Source organism: Leishmania infantum, chromosome 27, assembly GCF_000002875.2.
Source record: "Leishmania infantum JPCM5 genome chromosome 27".
NCBI lineage: Eukaryota > Euglenozoa > Kinetoplastea > Trypanosomatida > Trypanosomatidae > Leishmania > Leishmania infantum.
This window is the reverse complement of record NC_009411.2, coordinates 602,302-626,525: the sequence shown is the minus strand read 5'-3', so window position 1 is coordinate 626,525 and position 24,224 is coordinate 602,302. Positions and strand designations below refer to the sequence as shown.

Here is a 24,224-nt window from a genome sequence, read left to right as displayed (position 1 = left end):
CCAGAGGGGAAAGGGTATCTCCTCCACGGAGTTTGTCCTCTGGGCCGTTTCGGTGTCTTCGTAAAGGTGCTTCGGTTTTCTGAAGTGCTGTTATAATCTTGTCAACGCCGCTTTCGGGGACAGACCTGTGTGTGTGTGTGTGTGTGTGTGTGTGTGAACGTGGCAGTGCTCGCCACATGCGCTGCTTTATTCGCGAATGCCCGTTTCGTTTGCGCGCACAAGACCGCAAGCTCGCACGAAGGGAGCAGGAATGATGTGGAGAGAACGGGAGAAAAGGAAACGTGACAAGGGACGAAGGCACCGCACGTGAGCGGCCGCCGCGGCCGCTGCTGTTCTCAGCTAGCCCACTTCCCCCCTCCAGCCTTTTCCCGGGGCACATGCGTAAGGTAGTCAGGGCCGTACAAGCGGTGAGCAGTGCAGGGCCTACCCGCAGCACGCAAAGACGCGCCAATGGGAGAGTGAATCTTCATGTTGGGAGCTCCTCAACGTAGGCCTTGTACGGTGTGCCCCGCGTGTAGCCGAGCTTCTCTGCCAGGTGCGCCGAGTGCGGCACGTGCGCATCCCAGTTTGGATATAGGCCACGCTTCAGGCACTCTAAGATGAGCCGAGCAGAGCACGCCAGCGCCAAGCCGCGACGTTGATGTGATTCCGCCGTGTCCACCTCCACCTCAACACCTCCGTCGCAGATGGCAAAGCTGGACGCACCGGCTGCAATGTTGCCGGTTGCCCTCTCCAGAGCGACGAAGCCGATTCCCCGCGCCGCGAAGTCGGCGGCGTCGCGGAAGTTGCCGCAGAGGTCGAAGGACCACTTCATCTTCCGCGTGCGCTCCGCTAGCGCCTCCGTGATGGGCTCGATGACGTAGGCGGCAGGGCACGCCGCCGCATACTGTTGCAGACGCCTCACGTCGAATGACCCTGTCGCGGTGACCATGGGGTAGCGAATATAAGGCTTCAGGGCAGGCGAATGCGCTTCAATGAGCGGAATCCATTCAGGCTGGACGGGAACGACAAGGGAGGTTGTGATGCCGCTGACAAGTTCCGCGTCGGGGGCACCGGCGAGGACAGTGAACACGCCGACGGTGATGCGGGCTCTCAGCGTTGCCGCGGCGCTGCTGCCACGAACCGTCACCTGTCCCATGTGCCCTTCCAGAGCAGACCGCACAATGAAACTGTGGCACGGGTAGTGGAAGAGTGCCTTGACCGCTTCCGACTCTTGCTTACGTGCGGGCATGTCTCCTTGATGATACGCGTAGCACACCGGCGTGAAAGCTGCACTGTATCTGCATGTAAGGGCGTGTGCGCGGCACACCGAATTCGCGCAAGAAAACAGATCGCTACCGAAGAGAAAACGAAAAGCGTACACGCACCGTCGCCCGAGATAGAAGAAAACGTGCCGTGGGTGATGGAAGTCGGCGCGCTGCTTCGTGAAGGCACCGGTGGCATGAGTCCGCCTCACTTGGCAAGGAGCGGAGCAGCGGCTCCAAACTCCCCCTCCCCCTCCCCGCCACGCACAGCACACACTTCCCTTGTCGTGACGCGAGGCAACAGAGCTGTTGCGCGCGCACTCGCACGGCCCGTCCGCATTCACGTCACATTTGAGGGATAGAGGTGAGGGCAAAGTTCTCGCCGCAGGAGAGGATCCTCGCAGAGATGCATTCGATTCACAGAGACGACCGATGCGGCGATGATCGCTTCGTGCGGTTGTTGTGTATGCTTTGCTTGTTTGCGTCTGAGTGGGAAGGCACACAGGGAAGGGTGGGGTTCTCGTTGTGTTGGCCAGCATGGGCCGCCCATCGCTTGCGCACACGCACGTACGCACACCATCCGTTAGCGTACGTGCGTGGAGGCCATCGGTGGCAGCACACTAGCCAAGGATGCCAACAGGAAAGGCTGCCAAAGGATGGGCTGACTCACTGTACCACTGAAAGTGGGGGCAAGCAAGTTGGATGCATTGCATGCCCCAACCCCCACCGCCCCCTCTTCCTTCCCCTCCCGGCCTTCTCCACTTTGGCTACGAGAACTGTAATACAGAAACCGACAAGGGCAACGGGAAACGAAGAAAAAAAAACAAGGAAACCCCCAGCGCACGCGCTGCGCTCACAAATCGAGGACACAACAAACAACGACAGAGACACGCATACAGGCTTCTCCGGCACCACGTGCGCACACATGCGTAAATAGCAAGAGAAAGAAGTGACAGCACAGCGACGCATCGATGTACGCGTGATGCGGGGTGAGGAAGCACAGCAGCACGTCTAAGAACGACACCCGACATGAAAGGGCCCTACAAGCACGAGCCGCAGCAGTGCCCGCGTTTTCTGTGGGACGCTAACTGCACATTTTCGCCCGCTCCACCCTCTCCCCTCTACGCTCGGCGGCTCCGTCACCTGCGAGCTTTTCTACTCAATAGACTTCTGGTCGCCGTTTTGCTGACTGCTACTGCCGCCGACCACCTGCACCTGAATCAAGTGACGCTTGTCGAACATGATATCGTGATCGAAAAGGTAGCGCGCCTCACCATAAGCGATACCGCTACCCACGCCGGTGCACAGGGCGATGATGGCACTGCGTGCCGCCGGCGAGCGGGCCAGCAAAAGCCCCGGTAGAATACCAGAGGCGAACCCAATCGTGGACTTGCGGATCAACGTCTCCAGCGAGTGGTCCCACTTCTCACCCGACGAGATGGATGTGGTGGCGGTGGAGGGTTGCTTCGGTGTGGCGGACATCATTTCGACCGTGTGGCGCATATCCTTTCCCCCTTTATTCCCGATGACAGAGCAATGCGAGGATGGGGAGTCGAAAGGGGGTTTAGTGAATGTTTTTTTTTTTTTTTGGGGGGGGGGGCTGCGTAATTGTGCCGTCACAGTAGAGCGCCAGGGCACACTGGCAGGTGCTTCGTCAAAAAACACCGCAGAAAGGACGCAGGGCGGAAGAAAGAAGAATGCGGAGTCGTGAAACTGACAAGCGCGAGAGCTGCGGCTGCTAAGCACGAAGGCAGCTTCTTAGAACTTCTGTGACGACGACGACGGCTGGCAACGACGTCGGTTTAAGCGTGTAGGAAAAGGAATAGAGGTCCATAAAAAGCAGAAGACCTGAGAGAGAAGCGAGCCGGGGTGAGGCTGTACTCAAGCTTTTGTGTGTGTGTGTGTGTGTGTGTGTGTTTGTGCGTGTGTGTGGCCGCTCCTGTGCATGCAACGTTCGCTCTCACGCTCGCTCTCGCGTCGGCGTTAAAAATGTTTTTCTTCTCCCTTTCCTTTTAAGAACTGGAGATAGAGAGGGTCAGTTGGGACGGGCGAAACGCAAACCCCCCCAAAAAGAAGAGAAAGGAAACAGCAACGAGGCGCCGCCACCGAGGTCGCGCACCAAAAAGAGCCATGAGCACAACCATCGATGCGGCACCACCGCAGCGGAGAGAAACAAAAAAAAAAGGAAGGAAGCGGTGAGAGTAATAACAAGGGGAAGAGGGAGTCGAGTCCATCCCCGGTATAGAGGAGAATCTTAACGCGTCGCTGCCCATCTACTGATCAACGCGGGCATCGCTCCGCATGAATATGCGTACCCCACTTCCCCTGCAATGGAAGTCTGCGCTGATGTTTCGTTGCATCCTTGTGTTCTCCCACTCTCTGCCAAGTGACATGAGCGAAGCGGCACTCGGCCCCCGGCCCGACCATGGGCCCCATCCGCGTGGTGCGGAGCAGACGTAGACACGCGCGTTGCAGCAGTGCACCCGACTCAGCCATCTGAGCACGGCCTCTGCCCCAAACCTCTGCCCTCAGCACACGCGTCGCAGGCAGCCGCACAGCCGCTCCCCCACCGTGCCGGTCGCCACCCTTGGTGCATCCCGCCTCGGGGCGGCACGCAGGCTGCCTACCACCAGTGGCCAGTGCGAGGGCCGGATGGGATGCGTTCGAGTCACCATGACGCTCTGCCTAGCACATGGATGGCACAAGCGTGTTCGCTGTCGCAGGTCGCTCCCACGCCACGCCATCCAGGGCCTGGCCGCCGACATCCGTAGCAGTGAGTCGCTCTCACCTCCCTACGTCGCGGGTGCCTGACCCTGTCACCACCAGAAGAGGTTCGGCATTTGGCAGGGGATGGGGAAATGGGGGGATGGAGAGAGAGGGAGGCTGCCTGGCTTCCTCATCAAGGGGGGGTCGCAGCGGCTGCATTTTCATTTTCGACGTTTTTTCGCTGTTTCTTCAGCGCTTGTGCGGAAATGTCTGCGACAGTGGGAGGTCGAAAAAAGGCCGAAGGGGGCGAACGCAGGGAGGAGGGAGACGACTCTGTGAACAAACCGCACAAGTACCAAGAACAACAACATTTTAAAAGACGACACACGAACCCAAAGACAGAGCGAGAGTGCGCGCATGGCCATCCATCAGAGGAGGTGGTAAAGAGGGGGAGAGGGGAGCGAAAGACGCACCACGCGCAGGCACGCCGTCCTTCACGTGCGCGCGCACTCGAAAGCGTGGCTCACTCCTCGTCTCCTTCGTCGTCATCAGACTTCCCCTCTCGTATCAATCGCAGCAGGTGCCGCAACGGTTGCGCGGCGGCCTCGCCTTCGCGTTTCGCGCACTGCTCCACGATTGCCTCTGCTTCGCAAGGGCGATCGTACTGCATGCAGTACAGAAGCGCTCGTATCTGCGATGTATGGGGCAGCTCCGTCTTGTTTACACGGCGCGCGTAGCCAAGCACGTGCAGGGCACCCTGTGGGCTGCCTCCCAGCACGCAGACGTTGATGAGGAGGCTCAGCATCTTGTGTGACAGGGGCCGTTCTAGAGCGACAACTTCCAGTGGATGGCGCTGCGTGGCACCCTGCGATGGGCCGGTCCCCGTCTTGCAAATCCGATCCTCGCTGGAGGTCGCCTGCCGGGTTTTAACCCAGCTCAGCGCAGACACCCAGTGAACGCTCGATAGCCTCAGGGCCGCCTTTGTGGCCACACTACCGTCGTGGGAGTTCGCCGTTTTTCTGTGAAGGTGTCGCAGGCGAATGGCACGGTTGTGTGCCAGTGCGCATTCCAGTATGTCCTCCCACGACGTCGGTGTCAAGAGACTGCCAGAAGGGATAATGTGCTCGTGAAGCAGGCGTACCGCCAACGCTACTTGCTTCGCCTGCCGCAGCTGTCGAACAAGTGAGCTGAGCAGCTCGGGCGGGGTCGTCGCCTGCGCCGCGCTGTGCCTAAGCAGCGCCGGTGCTGCAATAGCCCAGCCGTTTTCGTGTCGGGAGCAGTTGCGCAAGAGCGCGTGGACGACAACGGGGTGGCGTGCGGCCGCCACCGAGCCCACAGTGAGGCCACTACCCTGTAGCGCGGTGTCGAGAGCATCCGCTGCCGAGGAAGGGGCCGGCACGGGTTGCGCAAGGTGCGCTGCGCAGCTCTGGAGAAACGCAGCTGCCATCTCCGGCGTGGGAAGCTTGTCCACCATAACGGCGATCATGGCTGCTGCTGTCAGGGGAGAAGCGCGTAGGAGCTGCATGCGGGAGAAGAGAACCGCTGTACTGAGTACGGCAGTGTCTTGGGAGTGTGCAGCTGCTGCGGTCGTCACCGATGGTGCCAATGGCGAGATGGAAGCGTTCAGAGACGTGGAAGAGGATGGCACCGCGCCCTCCGCGGCCTCCTCATCCTTTTCCGGCTCCGCCGCATCGGGCAAGGTGACAGCAGAGGAGGCGTCTCTCTTCCTCTTCGACCTTCGCTTCGCTGACAACGGCCGCCGCCGCTGTCGTTCCTCTCCTGCGCCGCTGCCACCGTCTCCTTTACCGGTGCCAGAGTTGGAGTGGAGCAGAACGGCGTCGCGCACACGCGTCCACTCTACATCTGTCAGCAAGGCCGGCTCGCTCAGGTCGCTCAGCAGTGCCAGTGCGGCTGTCCACGGCAGCTGCGCCATGGCCGCCGTTGCTCGCTGCACCTTTAGCTCGGGTGTCAACGTGGTGCTTGCCAGCAGGTGAGTCAGGTACGATGTGCAGAGCGGGCTCCGCGCTGCCACCTCATGCGGAACGCTCCCAACCACGCTGTTCAGGACGCTCAAAATGTGCTGCTGCGCCGGTGTTGGGGCTCCGCCGTCGTGGACGGACGGAAGCAATGCGTGAGCGCTGGCAGCGGCTGTGAGGGCAGTCGTGCCAGGTGGTCGCATACTCTGTATCGCGTCGAACAGAAGCGGCGGATCCTGCTGATGAAGGTGCATGAGCAGCTGGAGGGCATGGGGCCATGCCGCTGACGTTGCACAGGCGTGAGCCGCATCCAGCAACATCGGCTTTGTAAGCTGTCCATTCGCCTGGTTTAGCTTAAGCACGTCAATGGCCGTGCGCCACTGCCGGTGCGGTGCTAGAAGGCGCAGCGTCGAGACAGACACGCGGGTCGGCAGCGAGGTGCCGTGCGCCAGCACTGCCTCGCTCATCACCTTCATCGCGGCCTGCCAGCTGACAAGCTGACCTGCGCCGGTCTTCGACACGTGCCGGTTGTGTCGCAGCATTCGGGCTAACAACGCCCTGTACGTCTCAGCGGCCACCGGCTGGGTGTAGTACGCTGCTTGTAGGATCGCCAGCCCTCTCTCCCACGAGACCGACAGGACCGCCCTCGAGAGCATGTCGGGCCGATTCACAAAGAGGAGGCGGTGTTCGTGGTAGAGGGGGGACATTTGCGACGCAGGGCTGCGCTCCAGCCGCTGCAGGAAGTCCGCAAAGGTGTAGCCGGACCCCACAGGCGGCATGATGACGCTGCGCCGATGATGATGGCAATCGGAAGAGAACTGAGTGACTCGGTGGGGAGCACGCAGTTGCTTTTTTTACGCGTTGCTGCTGTTCCCTTGTACGCGTGCGCGTGTGTTGGGCAGTGGTGGTGAAGGCTTTGTCCCGCCACTCGCGTCGGTGCGCATCGCACGAGAGGCAGTAAGCACGCCCTTACGCGTGCGCGTGTATGCCTGCCTGTATAGAGGCTTGTAGCGTCGGGCGGGAGAGGAGAAGGAGAGAAGGAGCGGAGCAGACATGGGTTCGCCAGTGAGGAAGCGGTGCAAGCGTCCATGACAACAGAAATGCACCACCAAAAAAAAGCGCACGCACGGCATCTTTTTGTTGCCTTCTTCTTTCGCTGGCGTCTCTGTGGGTCAGTAAGTAAGTGTGTGTGTGTGTGTGTGTCTGCACGCATGGGATGTACGTCTGAGTCGTGGTTGACTCCTTCGAGCCGGCGCGATTGCCATCGATGCAGTTCTAGTAACCATCTCCCTCTCAGTGTGGATGCGGCCAAGACGACAGGTGCGTGCGTGCATGCGGAGACACCTGAGGAGGGAGAGTCTCATTGAAGGCTTCGCATCCTTAGCGGCAAGAGTGGGAGGGGGTGGCTGGCGACCGCGCCACAGGATACAATCCTCTGATTACCACACGAGTGGGAACACGTTCCACTTGGGCACCACTTCCTCAACGACTGCCTCCCGTAGCATATACTCCGCTGCGTCGACGATCTCTGCTGGAAGTCGGCCACCGCCGTTGCTGAGAGGTTTTGCCTGTTCCTCGTCCAGTATCTTTCGCAGCGCACTGCCAACGAGACGACGTGTGGCATTTGCTGCCATCCAAAATCGTCGGTGCTCTGCAGAGGTGATGCCGAGGTTGGCGGCGGTGAATACGGTGACGCCAACACTGGCCAGCAACGACAACCACGGTACACTGGCACATGCCATGCGGCACCACTGCGGTTCGCCACTCTTGAAGCGGCTCCCCATGCCTCGTGCTGCTCCAGCGGCGATGTCGGTGGCGGGCTCTGTTGCATCGGGGAGTACGCAGAGGAGCAGAAGAATCGTGTTCACGGCGTACATGGCGACTTCACAGGTGTAGTGCGGATCGAGTACCACCTGAAAGCACACGTTCGAGAAGTACGGATAGCGGTACCGGCGCCACGCCCCGTACAGCTCCGGTGGCGTGGACAGCCTGTTTGGCGATTCGCCTTGGGCGGCGCTAGAGGTTGCCAGATGTGCCTGCACGCGTCGCCACAAACCTTCCTCCCAACCACGCATGTGCGTCTTCTTTGTCGATGAGACCGTGTGCGAGGGGCGCTGTCGCAGCCGCGCCAGTATCGTGTGCGCAGTGACCTGAATGGCCTGCAGAGACAGGTGCGCCACGGTACCGGCGCCGAAGACGCACCGCATCACCAGTAACCGGTGTAACCACTGAGACGCACGCGGGACGATTGTGTGGCTCGGCACGGCGCTGGAAATGGCTGCCATAACGTAGAACGTGCTACCCGCCACAGCGGCAAAGAGGGTCACAGTGTCATGCTCGCGGAAGCGCTGCACAAGACGCGTCTCGGTAAGGCGCACCGCACAGTGAAGAGTGAAGAGCACTTGCGGCACGCATAAGAGGGGGTGAGCCGGCGCCGGCGGCGAGCGGGCAACCAGAGAGGGGTGGCCGGAGGCAGCATTGCTGCAGTTGGCGATCCAACGAATCCCGAAAAGGGCTGTGCTTGTGACGAGGCCAGTGACGTAAAAGGCGGTGAACGACTGCTTACGAGTGACGCGCCACCGGCCCAAGAACGAAGAGGCCAGCCAGTGAACCGGTGTAGCGCACCAACGCGTGAGGGTAGTCGCCGCCACAGCCGCGGAGTACTCTCCCTCTCGATCGCGCTCGGCCTTGCAGACACCTGGGCTGACGGCGGCAGCTGCGCTACGACCGCCGTACGACGAGAGGTCAGCGAACTCAGCGCAGAAGAGGCGCAGCAGGAGTACAACAAACGACATCGACCAATAAACCAGCGCAACACACACGGGCATGCCATCGATACACTCCACCAACATTGGGAGAGCCGCGTTGAGTGAGACGGAAATCGCTTGTCAGAGGGCGGTAGTTGAAGAAGGGAGTAACACGTGGAGAGGAGCATCGATAGAGAAGATTGGACGTGTCTGGGTGGCGGGCCGTGCGATTCTAGAGAGCACAGCCGGCGTCAATCCACCACAACACGCCTGCGGATGGGAGGGTCAGTGGGTGGGGGAGCGGTGCAACAAATGATGTTACCAACGTAAAGCGGCGTTTGAACAGCACCAACAAAAAGAAAGGAAAGAGAGGTCCTGCAAAGACGCGGAAAAAAAAAACGAGAGCGGCCACCAACAGAGCAGAAAGAAAGAAACGCATCGTATCGTGGCGGCGGACGGGTCACGGAGGAGGAGGGGAAAGGCCTTGAGAGACAGACATGAGGTGAGATGTAGAGCGACAGTGGTACGGTGAAAAGGACCAACAACAAGCGTGAAGCGCTTCAAGACCGAAAGGAAGTGCTCTCGTGGCTGATCTCGCCCTCTTGAGACGTGGCCTCCGTGTTGGCTAAGCGGAATTATGCAGTGCCTTTATTCCTAGTGTGAGAGCGTGTGCATGCGCAATACGCAGCCCCAGATGGACGAAGCGTAGGTGCGTAAGGCCGAGAGCACCGCACAACGGGTGGCTCTCGCAGCGCGTTGTTTGCTCTTTTTGTTGGGGTCGTCGCTTGAACGTTTTTTTTTGCTTTTCGCTTGGTCGTATTCGTTTCGACGGCGGTGCAGCCCAGTGAACGGAGAACGGCACGGCGATGGCTCTCGACGTAAGGGCCCACGGCAGACGATCGGCTACCAAGCCGCACGAAGAAAACGAAAACAAAAAGAGAGACGTCGCACAAGCTGGTCAAGGGAGAAGACACGTGTGGTAGTGAGGTGTAGAAAGACATCAGTGGACGGCGAGCTGGGCGCGCAAGCGCACGCGATCCACTTGCATTGTCGCGCTGGCAAAGAAGGAGGAGCACATACCGGTGCGTTGTCACCGGCGTCACGAAGCAGCGGCGTCCGCTGGCGCACTGCCGCCTGTGCAGCCTGGCCCTGGCATGCATGTTTTCTTTGGCAGCAGTGGAAATGGCAGCTGACACACGCGCAGTGTGGTAGACCTTTCGCCCTGGGCGTTCCCCACCTCGCCCCCGTCCTCTCTCCTTTGTGGAAGGCTCACGACTCCAGCGCACGAAAAGCGAGACTCTCCCCCGGCCCACGCACACGCGCTCGCACAGCAGAGCCTCGGCACACACACACACACGCATATGTATATGTGCACACAAGCACGCGCTCGATACGGTGCACGCAGAGGTCGTCTCGTACTAAGAACACGCGGCGCGTGACGAGGGCCCACTTGCCTCGGCCTCCCTCGCATCCAACTGATGACCGTGTTAGTGATGGTGATGATGCGCGGGTGCCTCCTTGCGGCGGATGTCCGGTTCTGGGTCGCCGGGCTGCCAAAGGTAGCTAGCCAGGAAGTTCGTGCCACCCCAGCGGACGTCCAGCTTGTTCTCTGCCATCTCCTGCTGTAGCTGCTCATACTTGATAGCGTGATCCGGGTCGTCGAGGTCGAGCTGTCTAAAAAGAAAGTTTGAGGCCATTGCCCTCTTGCCGACTTGAGCGATGCGCGTGCGCTGGCCAAACGTGACGTCGAATAACCAGTAGAAGGCGACAGGGAAGATGATGCCAAAGAAGAAAAGGAGCTGACTCGTTCCGTCCTTCACCTTGCCAAAGGGCTGTCCCCACCAGCCGGGATTGATGGCGATGGGGAAGAAGGCAGGCACACTCGCGTCACCGTGCTCACCAGGCACACGCGCGTAACGACGCGCCACGCGGCGCATCATGCTATTCCTACGAGCCTGCATCTCGAGGCTGATCTTCCGTTGCTGTTCTGGTGGTTTTGCACCTTCTCCCTCTTCCCCTAGGTGGATTTCTCTGCTCCCTATTCCTACTAAGAGCTGTATCAAGTGGCTCCTACACGCGACCTCACTACAGGGTGGAGACGAGGTGCGCTAGACGTGATCCTCCTCTTTCGCGGATGCCTTGTGTTTGCCGCCAATGAATTCCCCCTCTTTGTATGACTTGCGCACGCGAGACTTGAACGCGCCCTGAGCCAATCCTGCTCACGCGCCTAGCCTGTGCGATATGCGTGCGCGCTCTCCCTTCGCTTCCGTGCGCGAGGATGACGTATGGAAAATCGTGCGGAGGCTTTCCGGCGTGAGTGTGAGGTGCGAGTCCGTGCAGAGGGGCAGGAGGAGGGAAGGGAGCACCAAGACAAACGGGAACGGCGGTGTTCATCTAGAAGCAACAACGACAAGCACACACACAAAAAGCATGTGCTCCGTCATACGGAGATAGAGAGACAGAGGTGAAGACGAGAAGCAACGATGCCCGTGATGGCAGAAGTGCATGCCGAGTGGCGTCGGGGGAGGGAAACGGGGAGGGGCACACATCAAGCGAGTGGCTTCCATGTATTTGTACAGTGTTTGTATGTGTGTTTGTGTGCACGTGTGCGTGTGCGGCGGTGACCGTAGCGGAGCCGCTCTTGGCCACGCAAATGCACAAAGTCACATGTACCATGACTGCTCATGCACAAGCACACACATGAGCACTGGCGTCTCTCGTGAGTAGCCAACTTGCTCTGCTGAACCCAGGAGCGCGCCCATGCAGCGGACACGCGTGCAGCCCACCAGCCCGCCCCCCTCGTAGTGCAAGGGAGCAGCACAAGAGCACCTCATGCGCAACGCAAGCAAAGCAGCACGCAGCACTGCAGTATACATTTTTCGTTGTTCGTCTTTCGCACGCGTGTGCGGCGCGCTCGCGAAGACTGGAGGAGGCCCTCTCATCTTCGGCCTAACCCCTCTTCTTGCTTGCCTCCCTCACAGCTTGGCGGTGGCAGGGACAGGGACGGAAAGGGAGAAGAGGAAGGCGGTTGAAGGAACGACCGGTTTGTGCGTGAAGCACACGTACATGAGGGAAGTGTCTAACAGGAAGAACAAAGACGAGACGAGACGAGACGGCGGCAGACCATAAAACATTGATGGCCGAGTGGGCGATGTACAAGATGAGAAGAAGTGAAGAGAAAGCGAGGAATGTGTTGGAGAACGGAAAACAAGCGAAACGGAGGTGATGGTGGTTGGGGGGGGGGGCAGCGTGAAGAAAAAGTCTTTGGCGGAGCAGGAGCTGAATCGGGGCAGGTGCGAATGTGAAGCGATGAAGACGAAACAATCGTGCGCTGTGGGACTGCACATGTCATCAAGAGAAGACCATGGCATCCCGACGAAGAGCTCGCTGGCACAGTTACCCAGCCGGTTACACGCACAAACTGAGAGAAATCAGGGGACAAGTGAGAGCGAAAATATTCCCCACAGGGCGATAAGACACATAAACACACGCACCGACACACGCACACCAGCACAACGGCTATTGGGCGAAGGCTCCTTCACGGCTTCATGTGGAGCCGCGAACAAAAAAAAGGAAGACGAAATTCATAGGCGGGGTAGTCGTAGTATGAGTACAGAGTCTATAGTCGTAGTAATATAAGCCTCTACCGTACGAGCCCCACGCGCGTGCCACTCGGCGGCGGAAAAGGGGGAGGAGGAGAAAGCGACCCGTACGATCTCTTCTCTCATTCCTCAAAAGAAGCGGCCCTTGGTGATGGAGACAGGTGGTGCACCGGTGGTGGCACGATAGGCGTTCGGCGAGTTGCGCATAGCCACATAAGACACCGGAAACGCTGCGGTAGCGGAGCCACCCGCCGGCCCTCTCGCGCTTGAGCCAGTGCGCGTCAGCGGTGTGTGATAGTAATACCCTTTCGATGAACTGGGAGAGGAAGCGGCATCGCCAAGATCGATTCCGGGGCCGCCCCCCATGACGGAGCTGCGAGGTATGTCGCGCACAGCAGAGGACGAGGCTGTCGGCAGGCCGCCAGCTTGCGTCGGCGTCGAGCGCCCCGCATAGAAGGGCCGGTGTGACGGCGCTGCCTGCTGCTGCGCCGTCGCGCTTGACGAGGCCAGCCCAGCCAGCCGGCCTTCAATGGTGACGGAGAGAACCTTGATCACATCATGCAGCTGCTTGTCCAACCGCTGCAGCAACTTTGCCTCGACCTTTTTCATCTGCTTGCGCAGCTTGTGGTCTAGCACGGACTCGACATAGGTGCGCAGAGCGTCTTCGGGAAAGCCGACCGTGATGCTGCGGTGCGTCAGACGCTGATCGGGTGCAGCTATCTGTAACACAGGGGCCTTGGCGTCGGCGGCGACAGCCGATGAAGGTGCACCGGGCGGTGCAGCCAGTGCCGCTGGGAGCGCAACGGCGACGGTGCCCATCTTCTGCTTTTCCTCGCACCGCTGCGCCGCCTCCTTGCGGCGCTCCGTTGCTTGCTGCAGTAGCACACGCTTGATCATACTGAGATCGTCGCGCTGGTGCTGCACCGTCGCGTGCAGCACTGCAACTGCTTGCTCCAGTGCACTGAGTCGCTCGCCGTGCAGGGAGCTGAGCTCTACTGCGGAGGGGGGTACCGCCGGCGGCGGCCAAACTGCCAAAGCCATTTGTTTGGCGCCCATCGGCACTGAGTGGGGTGCATGGCTGCCCTCCAGCTGCGCAGACCTGCTGTTGTCGCTACGCTCCTCGCGGCCACTGAAATTCCGGCGGCGACTACTGCTGCGACGGTGATGCCGGTGGTGACGACGATGTTCGCTAGAATCGTTCTCGCCACTGTGGTGGGCCTTACCATTGGCGCTCCCTTCGCGATGGCCGCCGCCCTGCCGGGCCTCAAAGTAATCATCCTCGCTCCTGCTGTCCGCCGACTTCGCGTGCGAGTCCTGGGGCACGCACAAGAGCATCTTCTTTCTTGGACTGACGATCTTGATCGGCTTCAGCATCTTGATATCGTCATCGAGGTCACGGAGCAGTTGGCTCATGCGGCTGCTGCTGCGAGCTCCTCCCGGCGAGCGGCCGCCAGAGCCGCCGTCCGCGCGCTCACCGCGGTGCGCTGAAGCAGACGGCCCGGGGGCAATGAACACCCCGACATCCGCCGAACGATCGTCGCGCGGGTTTGCGGTGGAGATGGGAGAGGCGCCAGGCAGCGCCGACGTCGGTGGGGCCCGCCGCGGTAGAGGGCTTCTGTCCATGCCGCCACCGAAAGCAGGTGGTCGCAAGACGGATGTCGGAGGTGACATGTAGGGCGACGCTGCAGCGGCAGTTGGGTGCCGAGCAGCAGATTCTCCACGAAGAATGTCATCCGCTGTAGTCGCGGAGTCTTCTACGTGTTGTCCGTACGCGTTGTAGCCCGGGCCAGGGTCGTTCTCCAGTAGCACGATGTTGTTCATGTACGTCGGACCTGGGCCGAAGGTGCTCATAATCCGGAAGCGCACGTATTGGTGGTCTTGCGGGATCGCACGCGGAAGCTTCCACACCTGAGTACCAGCCCCGGGTAGTGCTTGGCACACAAGGAGGGCGCTCATCGTGTCTGGCGATGCACCAGACGCGATCTCAACCATGTGGGGATTGGTAAGGTAGTCGTGCCACACATGCCACCCGGCGTACTGCAGCGGCGGGTGGGATGGGGAGAGAGACACCGTCACGTATTGCGGGGCGTCGCCGGTGATCCAAAGCTGGTCTTCGCGGGGCTTCAGCAGGTTGGAGGCGATGCTGGCGACGTGCACCGCCTCGTGAGACACCTCGGCGATGTGAGCTCCATTCTCCTCAAGAGCCCAGTTGACGTCTGGCATGAGCAGCGACCAAGAAAAACCGCCCACCTGTGAACAGCACAAGCAAACCAAAGAGTTACGCCTCCCGAGAACGGTGAAGGCAGAGCGCAAAGGATCCAACGCAGGGCACGCGACACTCAGCGCGTCGAAGGTGCCGAGAACAGCGCTGCGCCGCTTCCGCCGCCGTGAGTGTGTGTTTGGAGGGATAGGTGGATGTAGGCAGCCTGAGAGAGGCGGTGCGTTGGGAGGGGAAGGGGAGGAAGAGCACAATAGCGAAATGTAGGCACCGATGCCGGTGGTGGGGTTGAAAGAGGAGGAGGGCGGGCAGAATGCGTTGGAGGGGCACCAGGCACTCGCTGTTGTTTCTTCTGCTTTCACGACGACGCTTCGCCTCGCATGCACACTTGCTCGCCTCTATAGATATGCGTGAGCGTCGATATGTCCGTGGAAGAGGGAAAGTGGCGCGGAGCACGACAGTGAAAAAAACGACACGGCGCGCACTCGTGCTGAGGAGTGATGGGCGGCGGGAAGAAGAGCGGGAAAGAGAATCGTCCGATGGGGCAGCACAAGGTCAGCGATAGCACACCTCGTCCGCGAGTCCGTGTGCGCGTGTTTTTAGTGCGCGGCAAGGGTTTAGGAAAGGAGGCGGGGAGGAGGAGAGCGGAGACAATGGAAAAAGCAAACGGCTAAGGGAAGCCGTGAGGCAGGGGGTGCCTTTGAGTGACTGCCTCAGGAGCGGGGGGTGGGGGGGAGGGGGGCACGCACGCGAGTGGCGGCTCGCAGCTCGCAGGCAGACACGTGCCATCAAAGTGGGTGTGTCAAAGAGATGGTGGAAAGGCGGGTGGGTGCCAAGTCGCTGCCGCACTTCAACACGCACTGCAGCATGCGAGTCTACTCCACAAGCACACCCTCGGCCCTTCCCAGGATTCAGGGAGGCAAACACCAGGTGCACTCCTCAGCGCCGAAGGCGACGCATTCGTCGCCGTACTCTCCTTCCACTCCCTCCCCCCCAAAAAAAGAAGGTTCCAAAGAGCGGCACACCCGTCAGAGATGTGCTGTGTGCAGCAGTAAGAGAAGAGTGTGGGGAGGGAGGGGGGCATGGAGAAATGCGTACTCCTCCCCGAACTTGCTGAGCGTGTGCTGCATTGGGCCTCTTCATGTTTTTTTTTTTGCTTGCTGACGTGTACAATTCTTATCTTGCTGAGTGGATTCAGCTGATGCCGCCCTCTTCGTACAAGGAAAACCGTATAAGGCTCGACGGAGCAGAGAGGCACATGTGCGGCCGAGATGAGGCCCGAGAGCAAGACGGCAACCGAAGAGTGAGAGTGAGGTACACGTGAGAGGGCCAAAGAGAAGGTGAAGCGGGGAGACCGCGGCTCCACCGTGGAGGGCGAGGATGAGGTCGGGGTGGGGCAACAAATGCAAACAAGCATAAAAGGGTTACGCGCGCGAAACGAAGATGACCCTCCCCCCTTCGGTAGAAAGGAGAGATGTAATGTTGATCCGGAGTCGCCGCAGCGCCTCAGGTGTATGTACATGTGCACGTGCGTGTGAAGGAAAGAGGCGGTTCATAAGTTTAACATCGAGAAACAGACAAAAAGAGTGATTGAGGGTAGCAGAAGCGAAGGGATCGGAAATGGGGGAGGGGGAGGCGAAGGGACGGGTACAGGGACAAACACAACGGCAAACAGCAGGTCAGCCAAGTAAAACAAAGACAGGGGGTGGGGGTAAATTGGTGAGACAGAAAAGCAAAGTCTGAGCCGCAGTAGGGGGGAGAGGGGCCTGTAGTGCCGGCCCCCACCCCGATGCGCCCAGATGTGTGTAACGAACTCCCTCAACTCAGCTCCCGCCTCACCGGTCACTACCCCCCGCCTTTCCACCTCACTGCGGCACTAATTCGCCCGCATCTGCAGCCGTTCGGCCTTGGTGAATGTAAACCTGGTGCGTCAACGCTGAGAAACGCAAGCGAGGGAGGTGGATGATGATGAGGGAGGATGAGGGTATTTGCCGAGGCGAACGCTTGTGTGTGTGTGTGTGTGTGTGTGTGAATACCTGCGCTTGCCTAGGGTGTGTGTGTGTGTGTGGGAGGGCGTACGTGATGGGCGTGTGCATGTCACCGAGGACAAACGCGAGCACGCGAAGAGAAGAAATAATAAAGACGACATGTGCATCATGCAAGTCGTCCTTTACCACACGCACAGACCGGCTGACGGCTTTCTCTCGCTCCCTCCTGTGTGTGTGTGTGTGTGCTTTAGCTTGGACACGGCTGACGTGGTGGGGAAGCCAGAGCCAAGAAAAACATCGTGAACGAAAAGAAGAGAGACAAGAGAGCGACACAGACGGAGAGAGCGCATGTGCCACGGTCTGCTAGTCAGTGGCGAGACACACTTTCAGCGGCACCGTGCCTACACAGACACGCGGCGGCGACGGCCAACGCAGACCTTTCATTGGATGGACGCCACACTAAGGGTGGAGGTGACGTCACTAACCGCCAACCTCCAAATCCTCCCCCCCCTCCGACAGTCGCGTCAGGGCCTCAAACGGCGTAGGCGCGGCGCTTCGGCAAATGAATGTTGTTCATGCCTAGCTCCGTCGGCGATGGAGAGCGCGTCAGAGTGACAGCAGGTGCCGGCACCGCCACTGCGGCCCCGGTGACTGACGTTCCGCCAATGCTTGTCCTGCTGGCAGGACGAGCCGGAGAGACGGTGGCGGCGTAGTAGGCCACGTAGCCCTCCAGCTTCTTGCCATGCTGGGGGATGGGAGAGATGCAGGTGGACGCAAGAGCTGTCGAGTTCGGCGCAAACACCGGTGGCGAAGCCAGCGTCTGCGCCCCGTGCGCCGTCCCTGGCAAGGGTTCATAGGATGGCACGGCGTGAAACCAGCGATCCCGTAACACGGGAAGAGTCGGCCATGCTGCCGCCGAGGCAGTTTCAGAAGACGATGCAATCAGTGGAAGCCGCTGTGCTGATCTCATCGAGGCAGGTGCCGGCTTGGCGCTGCGTGTGCCCCGCGGCGGCGGCAGCACCGCCACCGGGTCGCGCACAATCCGCAGCATCAGCGGATCGGCAGCGCCGACCACCCCGTCGTAGCAGGCCAGCAAGGCGGGGTCCACGGTAGGTTCTGCAGGCATTACCTTACCAGCACCTAGCGCAGTGGCTGCCTCGCGGAGGCGCCGCAAGCTGCGCGTCCGACCGTCCTGGGTCTGCCTCGCCGATGCGCTTGCCTGCGTCTCGTCCCCGCGCGACGAAGTGTCCTGGGGTGCGTCTGCCCCGGTACGGCTGGTCTGCGCGATCTTCTGCTTTGAAAGCGGCAGCGTAGTCCTACGTGTCGTCTGCCTGGCAGAAACAGAGACGAGTTGGCGCGCCTTTCCATTTCCTTCCTTGATGACAGCCGTCACCGCGACGGCTTGCGTAGCTGACTTCGTTGGGCCAGTGCTGCGTGTAAGAGCCGAGTGCTGCGTCCCCACCTCCATCACCCCGGTCTCCTCGCCGCTAATCCCCGAAGTCAAACCGCTAGGTGCGGGTTGGGCCGCCTTCCTGTCACCGCCGCACCGGCTGGTACCCTTTGTCCGCGGCGCGCCGCTGCCCTTCGCGGCGGTGGCCGCTGCTGCCATCACTGCTTCCCCATGATGAGTGTAGATGCTCATCGGTGGCAGCTTTGTGTGCGGGAGAGTGGGCAGCTGCAGGTCCTCCTTCTGCGCGTGCCGTAAACCGTTCAAGATAGACAGCTGTACCGGCTTGGTACAGCTGTTGTACACGAGGCGCAGCATACGGGTTGGAATGGCCCACATCTCCACCGTCGTCACCGACTCCCAGCCGTTGGGCCACTTGTCCAACAGAAGGGCCTCCCAGCTGCCTCCCAGGGTTGCGACGAAGCGGCGGGCCGGCTGCACCGGCAGCGCTGGATTAATGTCTTCCGACTCGTCGGGATAGACGAGAGGTGCCGAATCGAGCATCAGTAGGTACTGCTGCTGCGCCGAGATCACAGGGGCAGAGCCTGTGCTGAATACCCCGCCTGCCTTCACGTTCGCGACGTTGTTCGAGGGAGTCGCTGAGGCCGAAAATGCAGACGAGTGCGGCGCATCGCGAAAGGAGAAATTCCACTCCACTACATCCTCCTCCGCCGCCGCCTCCCTGTCGGCCGGGACGTCGGAGAGAGGGTTCTGGGCGCTCCATCGCATGGCGCCACCCTCGCAACTCCTGCTTTGAGAGCCCAGTCTGGCAGTGGCATTCGTATCAACAATAGCAGTGCCAGAGGCGGGAACCGTGTCACGATCCATTGCGTGTCCTGACTTCGGGCCCTGAGCACCATGACGCCGATCCGCCTTGCCGCTTCTGACGCGTGAGTTAGCGCCACTGTCTTCGCCCGGAGTGCCATCCGGGTTTTCCACCTCGCACGACGCCGGCACCTCGAGGGGCTTGGTGGCCTTCTGGTTGTAGTGCCGCGGATCACGGACGTTGCCGCTCACGATAATGAGAAGATCAGAGATGTGTTGCGCCGGATCGCACAACGAAACGGAGCGGCCTATCACGCGTGGCCGTGCGTGCTGCACGAGCTCCTCTCGCTTCTCGGCCGGGAAGCGTTGCAACAGTGGTACATAGGCGAGACACTCGAGGTGAAGGCGCATGTTTTCCTGCCGCTGTCGCATCAGTTGCCCCCGCAGCTGTGCGTAGAGTAGCGGGTCGTCGAGCAGCGCGTTCACAAACCGCTCGCCAGATACCTTGAAAAAGAGCGCGACACGGCTGCTGACGGTGCAAGTGTACGGCTGCACCCCCGGGACCAAGTGCGGCTCCTCACCGAGCATGAGGTAGCGACCCATAACGTTGAGCGCAGTGAAGGAGTTGGTGCCAAGACGCTGCGCAACGCCGTCGTCTCCGTACGTTCCCGCTGCACCTTTGGTCCGCCGCAGCACTGTCCCCTCGAGCATGCAGTACACGTCGCCGGCAACGTCACCGTGGGAGAAGATGGTCTCGCCGCGGACCTTCACAACAGGAGTGAAATCGCTCAGGTAGGAGGACATGCGCTTCGTGAGCTTGCGGTAAATGGGGATAGACCCGTAGCACTTGGCAGGGTGGTACCACTGCTGCAGCCACCACAAACTGTGCTGTCGAAGCGCCTCCTTGTACTTGTCAAGCATCGTGCGATCCGCGAACGAGCGAAAGATCTCCTCAAACTCCTCAGCCCGCAGCACCCACACGATGCATTGCGACAGCGCGCGGTAGGTGCCAGCGAAGAGAGCGCTGCCGCCAAACACGCCGCCAAAGGAGGTGCCGGCCATGATCACTTCCTTGATCGGTCGGGACGCAGCGCCGCCGCCAATTTTCCGTTGATGATGTCGCACATTACCATCCGCGGCAGTCGCCCCGTCAGCTCGCTTGGGGTCGTCGCCATCCTTCTCCCCACGCTCCGTGCACACTTCGCACTTGCCTGCGATAAGGAAGTACATGGCCTTCTGGCTAGAGTCGCCGGCCCTTGCGATGATGTCGCCTGGCAGGAAGCGTTCCCGCGTCATAGTCTCGGCGAAAGATTGGAGGAGAGTGGCGTTGTGCAGAGAGTCAAAGAAGGCGTCGTGGTCGCGGAGATAGGTGCCTTGCGGTACAGCGCCGGCATCGTCGAGCAGCCCGCCTCGGCTGGTGGCATCGCCACTGCCGGTGCTCGCGCTGCGTTTTAAGCGAGCACTGTTGGGAACCACCGACCCCGTCTCGCGCTTGCGCTTCAGCAGCGTGGGCAAAAGGTGGCGCTCTAGCACTCGGCGCAGCCGCTGGCGGCGGAAGCGGACCTCCATCGCTCGGTGTGACAGGGCCGTCACAACCAGCACCTCCCACATCGCGGCCCGCTTCATGGCGCACGCCATCTGCACCATGCTGCTGCCCCCCGTGAATGAGAGCGTGCGCGCGGCAGCATCTGCTGCGGTAGACAAAGAATTGCGGCCACTGCCATACGTGCCAGCGCCGCCGGCAGAGGCAACGCGAATGCTGCCTTGGCTCAGCTCTAGCACGGAGCGCGATTCCTCCAGCGCCTCCCGCAGGGTTGCAGAAGAGTCAGGTACCACGCTTATGCTCATTGTGCGCTGGCGTAGCCCGTCATCCTGCAGGACAGGGACAATGCCGCCGGTGATGTCGACACCCCCAAGCCGGCCGTGCGACGGCAAACAGAATGAGCCGCTAGCGACGTGCGCGTTTTGCCGGTGGGCCAGGTTGAGGGAGTTTTCGAAGGCGGTGCCGCTGACGCGCATGCTGGGATAGAAGGAGCACATCTGGATCGCCCGCCATACCTCGGTGTTCGCCTCGGCGCAGCTTATCAATGCGCCCCAGCCGTTTCCCGCCGGCATCGCCATCAGCGGAGGAATGTTTGAGCTGGGGAAAAAACCGCTAGAACGGCGATGACGTCGCTTGCTGGCGGAGTGGACGGATGCGGACTGACGGCGTGCTTCGTGCTGAGCGCGAGACATGCATAGCGGCAGGGCTGACCCGTGCCGTGACATCTTTCGCACCACCTCGCTGGTGTAGATCGAGGGCGTGCGCTGCTGCGAATCTTCTGTGGCGGTCTTCACCTCGCTAGACGTCGTGCCAGCGCTCATTTTCTTTTTTTGGCAACGTTTTGTGTTCTCTTTTTTTGTTTAACTATTGGCTGTCTAGTGCGAACCGCCAGCGCAGAGAGCGAGCGCGTGCGCGATGAAGCAGTATGGACTAGGCTCGTATACGGTGCAGAGAAACGTCCCACTCATGCATGCGGGTGTGCCCCTTGGGGAAAGGGGGAGGGGAAGGAGGGAGCGAAGCAAAGTACCGTGTCCACGCCAAACGTTAGATCGCGCGGAGGGGCGAGTGAGAGGAGGGGCGCGTCTTGATGACACCTGTCTGTGTCTCTGGATCTTGCGCGTGTTGATGCACGACAGACTGCGCAATGAGAGCCACCGCCACCGTGCCGAATCGCGAGCAGCACCAAAAGGAAAACGTTCAGGCGCCCATGTAAACAAGAGGAGGAAAGACGTTGCACAAGGAAGTGGTGAGAGGCTGAGGCTGCCGTCATGGCAGGAGACATGGAGAGGGAGAGGGCGAGAAGGGAAGAAAAAGCAGGCATGCCGTCATTCCTGCCGTGGCTCTTCTTATTCCTGTGTGCCTGGCTATGCAGGAAAGACAAAAAACGGTCGACGTCACCGCCGCACGAGGAGGCGGCGGCGCGAAAAAACAAAAGGAAAGGTGTGCGTATCCTCGTGCACGCACACGCGCGCTCCCCCTATGGCACGCATGCGTGCATTGCCCTTTGGCGATGTTCTTTTCGTTTTTTTTTGTTCTTTAAAGGGAAAAGGAGGGGTGGGGGTGGGGTGATGGCTTCTGCGGAGACACGCCCGCCTGCCCGCACCTGTGCGTAGAGGCTCATCCTCTTCGGAACAACAGACGTAGAAAGACCCCATAGTGCCCCTCAGAGGGAGAGAGAAGAGACAAGGAAATCACACACACACACACGCTCAAAGGATGGGCGGGGGCGGGCAGAAGACGGGGGGGGGGGCAAACGGGCGCCATCACATACACACACGCGCGCACCCAACGATCTTGGCACCGGCGCGTCTACTGCACATCGTCTCCACCACCACCACCATTCGCGCACCCGCGCATACAAGGAGGGGGGGAGGGAGACGCCCCACCACGTATACATTTGTGTTTTCCTTTGCGGTGAGGGAGGAGGCGGAGGATACAAGAGAAGCACACGATGCCACAGGCAGACAGACAGACGCACCACATGTGCGAAGACGACAAGGGCGCTCGGGTGGAAGAGGGGAGGGGAGAAAGATGCGACTGCGCGTCGGCGTGCCCTCTGAAGCATACACCGGTGTCCCCTTCCCCTTTCTCCAGAGCAACTCTCCTTCCCTCTGAGGTGCAAGCGACCACAACAATACAGACACGACATCCGACAGAGGCGCCGTCGTGCATTGGGGCGGCCCACATCCTCTACAGGCCGTCCTCAAAGTTCACGTTGTCCATCCCGGTGGACTCATCCTGGATGGCACGCTCCAGCTCATCACGCTCCGCCTTCGCCTCCTTACGCCGCTCCTCGATAATCTCGGGGTCTGTCACGTCGTAGCGCATGGCGCGCTTGGCGTCGTTGTGCGTCAAGTTTAAGAAATGGATGCGGCGCTGCAGCGCGTGAAGCGGCTCAGAAGTGGAGTAGACGTCGATGCTGTCACTCGAGATGAGCTCGCCTTTTTCATTGTCTAGAACGGCGTCAATCACGCCATCATGGATGGCTTTGGAGAGGATGTACTCGGCGTCCGCCACGTTGCTCATGGCCAGCTTTGAGCAGACGTCGGAGATGCTGATGCGACTGTATGCCTGGCAGATGCGGCGCAGACCCGTCTTAATGACGTGCTGGTGGACACGCAAGATGAGGGAGTGGGTGCGGTCATGTTCGAAGGCCACCTGGTGCTCGCGCAGAACCGTCATGAAGCGGTCCACCTGGCCAAAGCGCACGCACGAGGCCAGTTGCAAGTACGGCGCAAGACTGTCGCGCATGTCCTTGGCGAGGAAGTCAGAGCGCGGCGGAATCTCTCCGAGCAGCAGCTGCACGACCAAAGACAGCTTCGTCGCAGCAATGCGAAAGCCGAACGCGCGCTCCGGTGCCTTACGTAGTGCTTGCTGCAGACACTGATGCGCGTCGACGTACTCGAGCCGAAGCGCACGCGTGAGGCCGACGTAGTAAAAGTAGCGAGCTGCCTGGTTGTTCGCGCGATGCGGCAGTGTGATGTTGCATGTCGCGATGAACGCCTCCGCCTGCTCGTGCTGGTGCGTGCTGGTGAGGAAGGCGAGAATGTCGTTGAGCACAATCTCCATGCCGAGCTCGTCGTGGCGCACACACACGGCACGGTAAAGGGTCATGAGGCGCGTCAACTGCTCCGCCTCGGCGCGCTTCGTGGCAGCCGTGGCATTGATGGGTGTCTTGGCGGCAGCGAGGGGCATGATCAAGCGTGGCAAGCCGGAAGAAACGGAGAGGGAAAGAAGCGAGGCAGAGTGAGCAGGAGCACACTCCGCAAGTGTGCAATAGTGCGCTTTCTGCTTCCGCACACACTTGACGTCGAACGCCTTTGATAGGTTCTCGTTACTTTGTGTAGTTTCTGACGGCCTCACCAACTCGCCCAAGTGCGTCTGCTGCGGCAAAGTCAGTGGCGAGAAAGAGGGGAGCGTATACGAGCAGCACTAACGCACGCCAGCGCGCATGCACCACGCGGAGGGGAAGAAGGCACAGATGGCGATAGTAGAACACGGGAGCGAGACGGGCAAGACGCACACAAAGCCACAGACACAGACAGGGAGAGGGGGCGATGTGGATATGGGTAGAAAACAAAACTCTCTCTCGCTGTGCCTGCGTGGTATGTCAAGCTTGCAGGTGATGATGTGCGTGCTTTCCGAGCGGGTCTTCTTTATTGAGGAAAGCGGATGAGGTGGGGGCAACAAGAGATGTTACTACGAGGGAGCTGCCATGCATCAGTAACGAGGGGCGCCGTGCAGTCGGAGACGGCGCACGCACGAGTTCGCGAAACGGGCCAGCGCACAGGTTTGAAACAGACAAAGTGTCCGAGAAAAGATGAACAGAGAGGGCAGACGGAGGAGCGACCGGGGGAGCGTGGATTATGAGGAGCGTGGTGCTTTCTTGAAACAGAGCAGGGCGCCTAAGACACACACACACACGTATGTATTCATTGAGGCTATACGGCAGATGGGCTTGCTTCCGTGAAAGAGGGATGAGAGCAAC

At 60.3% G+C, this 24,224-nt stretch overlaps 8 protein-coding genes across 8 annotated transcripts; all 8 read right to left on the bottom strand.

Moving 5' to 3' along the window:
* Positions 1–466: 466 nt before the first annotated feature.
* Positions 467–1,783, bottom strand: LINJ_27_1440 (hypothetical protein, unknown function; the record flags this gene model as incomplete). The annotated part of the gene is made up of 1 exon (XM_001466342.1): positions 467–1,783. The coding sequence occupies one exon, from the start codon at positions 1,781–1,783 to the stop codon at positions 467–469; it is 1,317 nt and encodes a 438-aa protein (XP_001466379.1).
* A 616-nt stretch (positions 1,784–2,399) lies between these two features.
* LINJ_27_1430 (conserved hypothetical protein) lies at positions 2,400–2,726 on the bottom strand (the record flags this gene model as incomplete). Its single annotated transcript, XM_001466341.1, has 1 exon — positions 2,400–2,726. One exon carries the CDS (start codon positions 2,724–2,726, stop codon positions 2,400–2,402), a length of 327 nt encoding a protein of 108 aa, XP_001466378.1.
* A 1,747-nt stretch (positions 2,727–4,473) lies between these two features.
* LINJ_27_1420 (conserved hypothetical protein) lies at positions 4,474–6,705 on the bottom strand (the record flags this gene model as incomplete). Its single annotated transcript, XM_001466464.1, has 1 exon — positions 4,474–6,705. The coding sequence occupies one exon, from the start codon at positions 6,703–6,705 to the stop codon at positions 4,474–4,476; it is 2,232 nt and encodes a 743-aa protein (XP_001466501.1).
* A 660-nt stretch (positions 6,706–7,365) lies between these two features.
* Positions 7,366–8,778, bottom strand: LINJ_27_1410 (conserved hypothetical protein; the record flags this gene model as incomplete). Its single annotated transcript, XM_001466463.1, has 1 exon — positions 7,366–8,778. The coding sequence occupies one exon, from the start codon at positions 8,776–8,778 to the stop codon at positions 7,366–7,368; it is 1,413 nt and encodes a 470-aa protein (XP_001466500.1).
* Positions 8,779–10,160: 1,382 nt separating this feature from the next.
* Positions 10,161–10,634, bottom strand: LINJ_27_1400 (conserved hypothetical protein; the record flags this gene model as incomplete). Its single annotated transcript, XM_001466462.1, has 1 exon — positions 10,161–10,634. The coding sequence occupies one exon, from the start codon at positions 10,632–10,634 to the stop codon at positions 10,161–10,163; it is 474 nt and encodes a 157-aa protein (XP_001466499.1).
* Positions 10,635–12,404: 1,770 nt separating this feature from the next.
* On the bottom strand, positions 12,405–14,498 carry LINJ_27_1390 (conserved hypothetical protein; the record flags this gene model as incomplete). Its single annotated transcript, XM_001466461.1, has 1 exon — positions 12,405–14,498. One exon carries the CDS (start codon positions 14,496–14,498, stop codon positions 12,405–12,407), a length of 2,094 nt encoding a protein of 697 aa, XP_001466498.1.
* Positions 14,499–17,013: 2,515 nt separating this feature from the next.
* LINJ_27_1380 (conserved hypothetical protein) lies at positions 17,014–21,057 on the bottom strand (the record flags this gene model as incomplete). Its single annotated transcript, XM_001466469.1, has 1 exon — positions 17,014–21,057. The coding sequence occupies one exon, from the start codon at positions 21,055–21,057 to the stop codon at positions 17,014–17,016; it is 4,044 nt and encodes a 1,347-aa protein (XP_001466506.1).
* Positions 21,058–22,426: 1,369 nt separating this feature from the next.
* LINJ_27_1370 (putative proteasome regulatory non-ATP-ase subunit 3) lies at positions 22,427–23,431 on the bottom strand (the record flags this gene model as incomplete). Its single annotated transcript, XM_001466468.1, has 1 exon — positions 22,427–23,431. One exon carries the CDS (start codon positions 23,429–23,431, stop codon positions 22,427–22,429), a length of 1,005 nt encoding a protein of 334 aa, XP_001466505.1.
* Between the last annotated feature and the right edge of the window lie 793 nt (positions 23,432–24,224).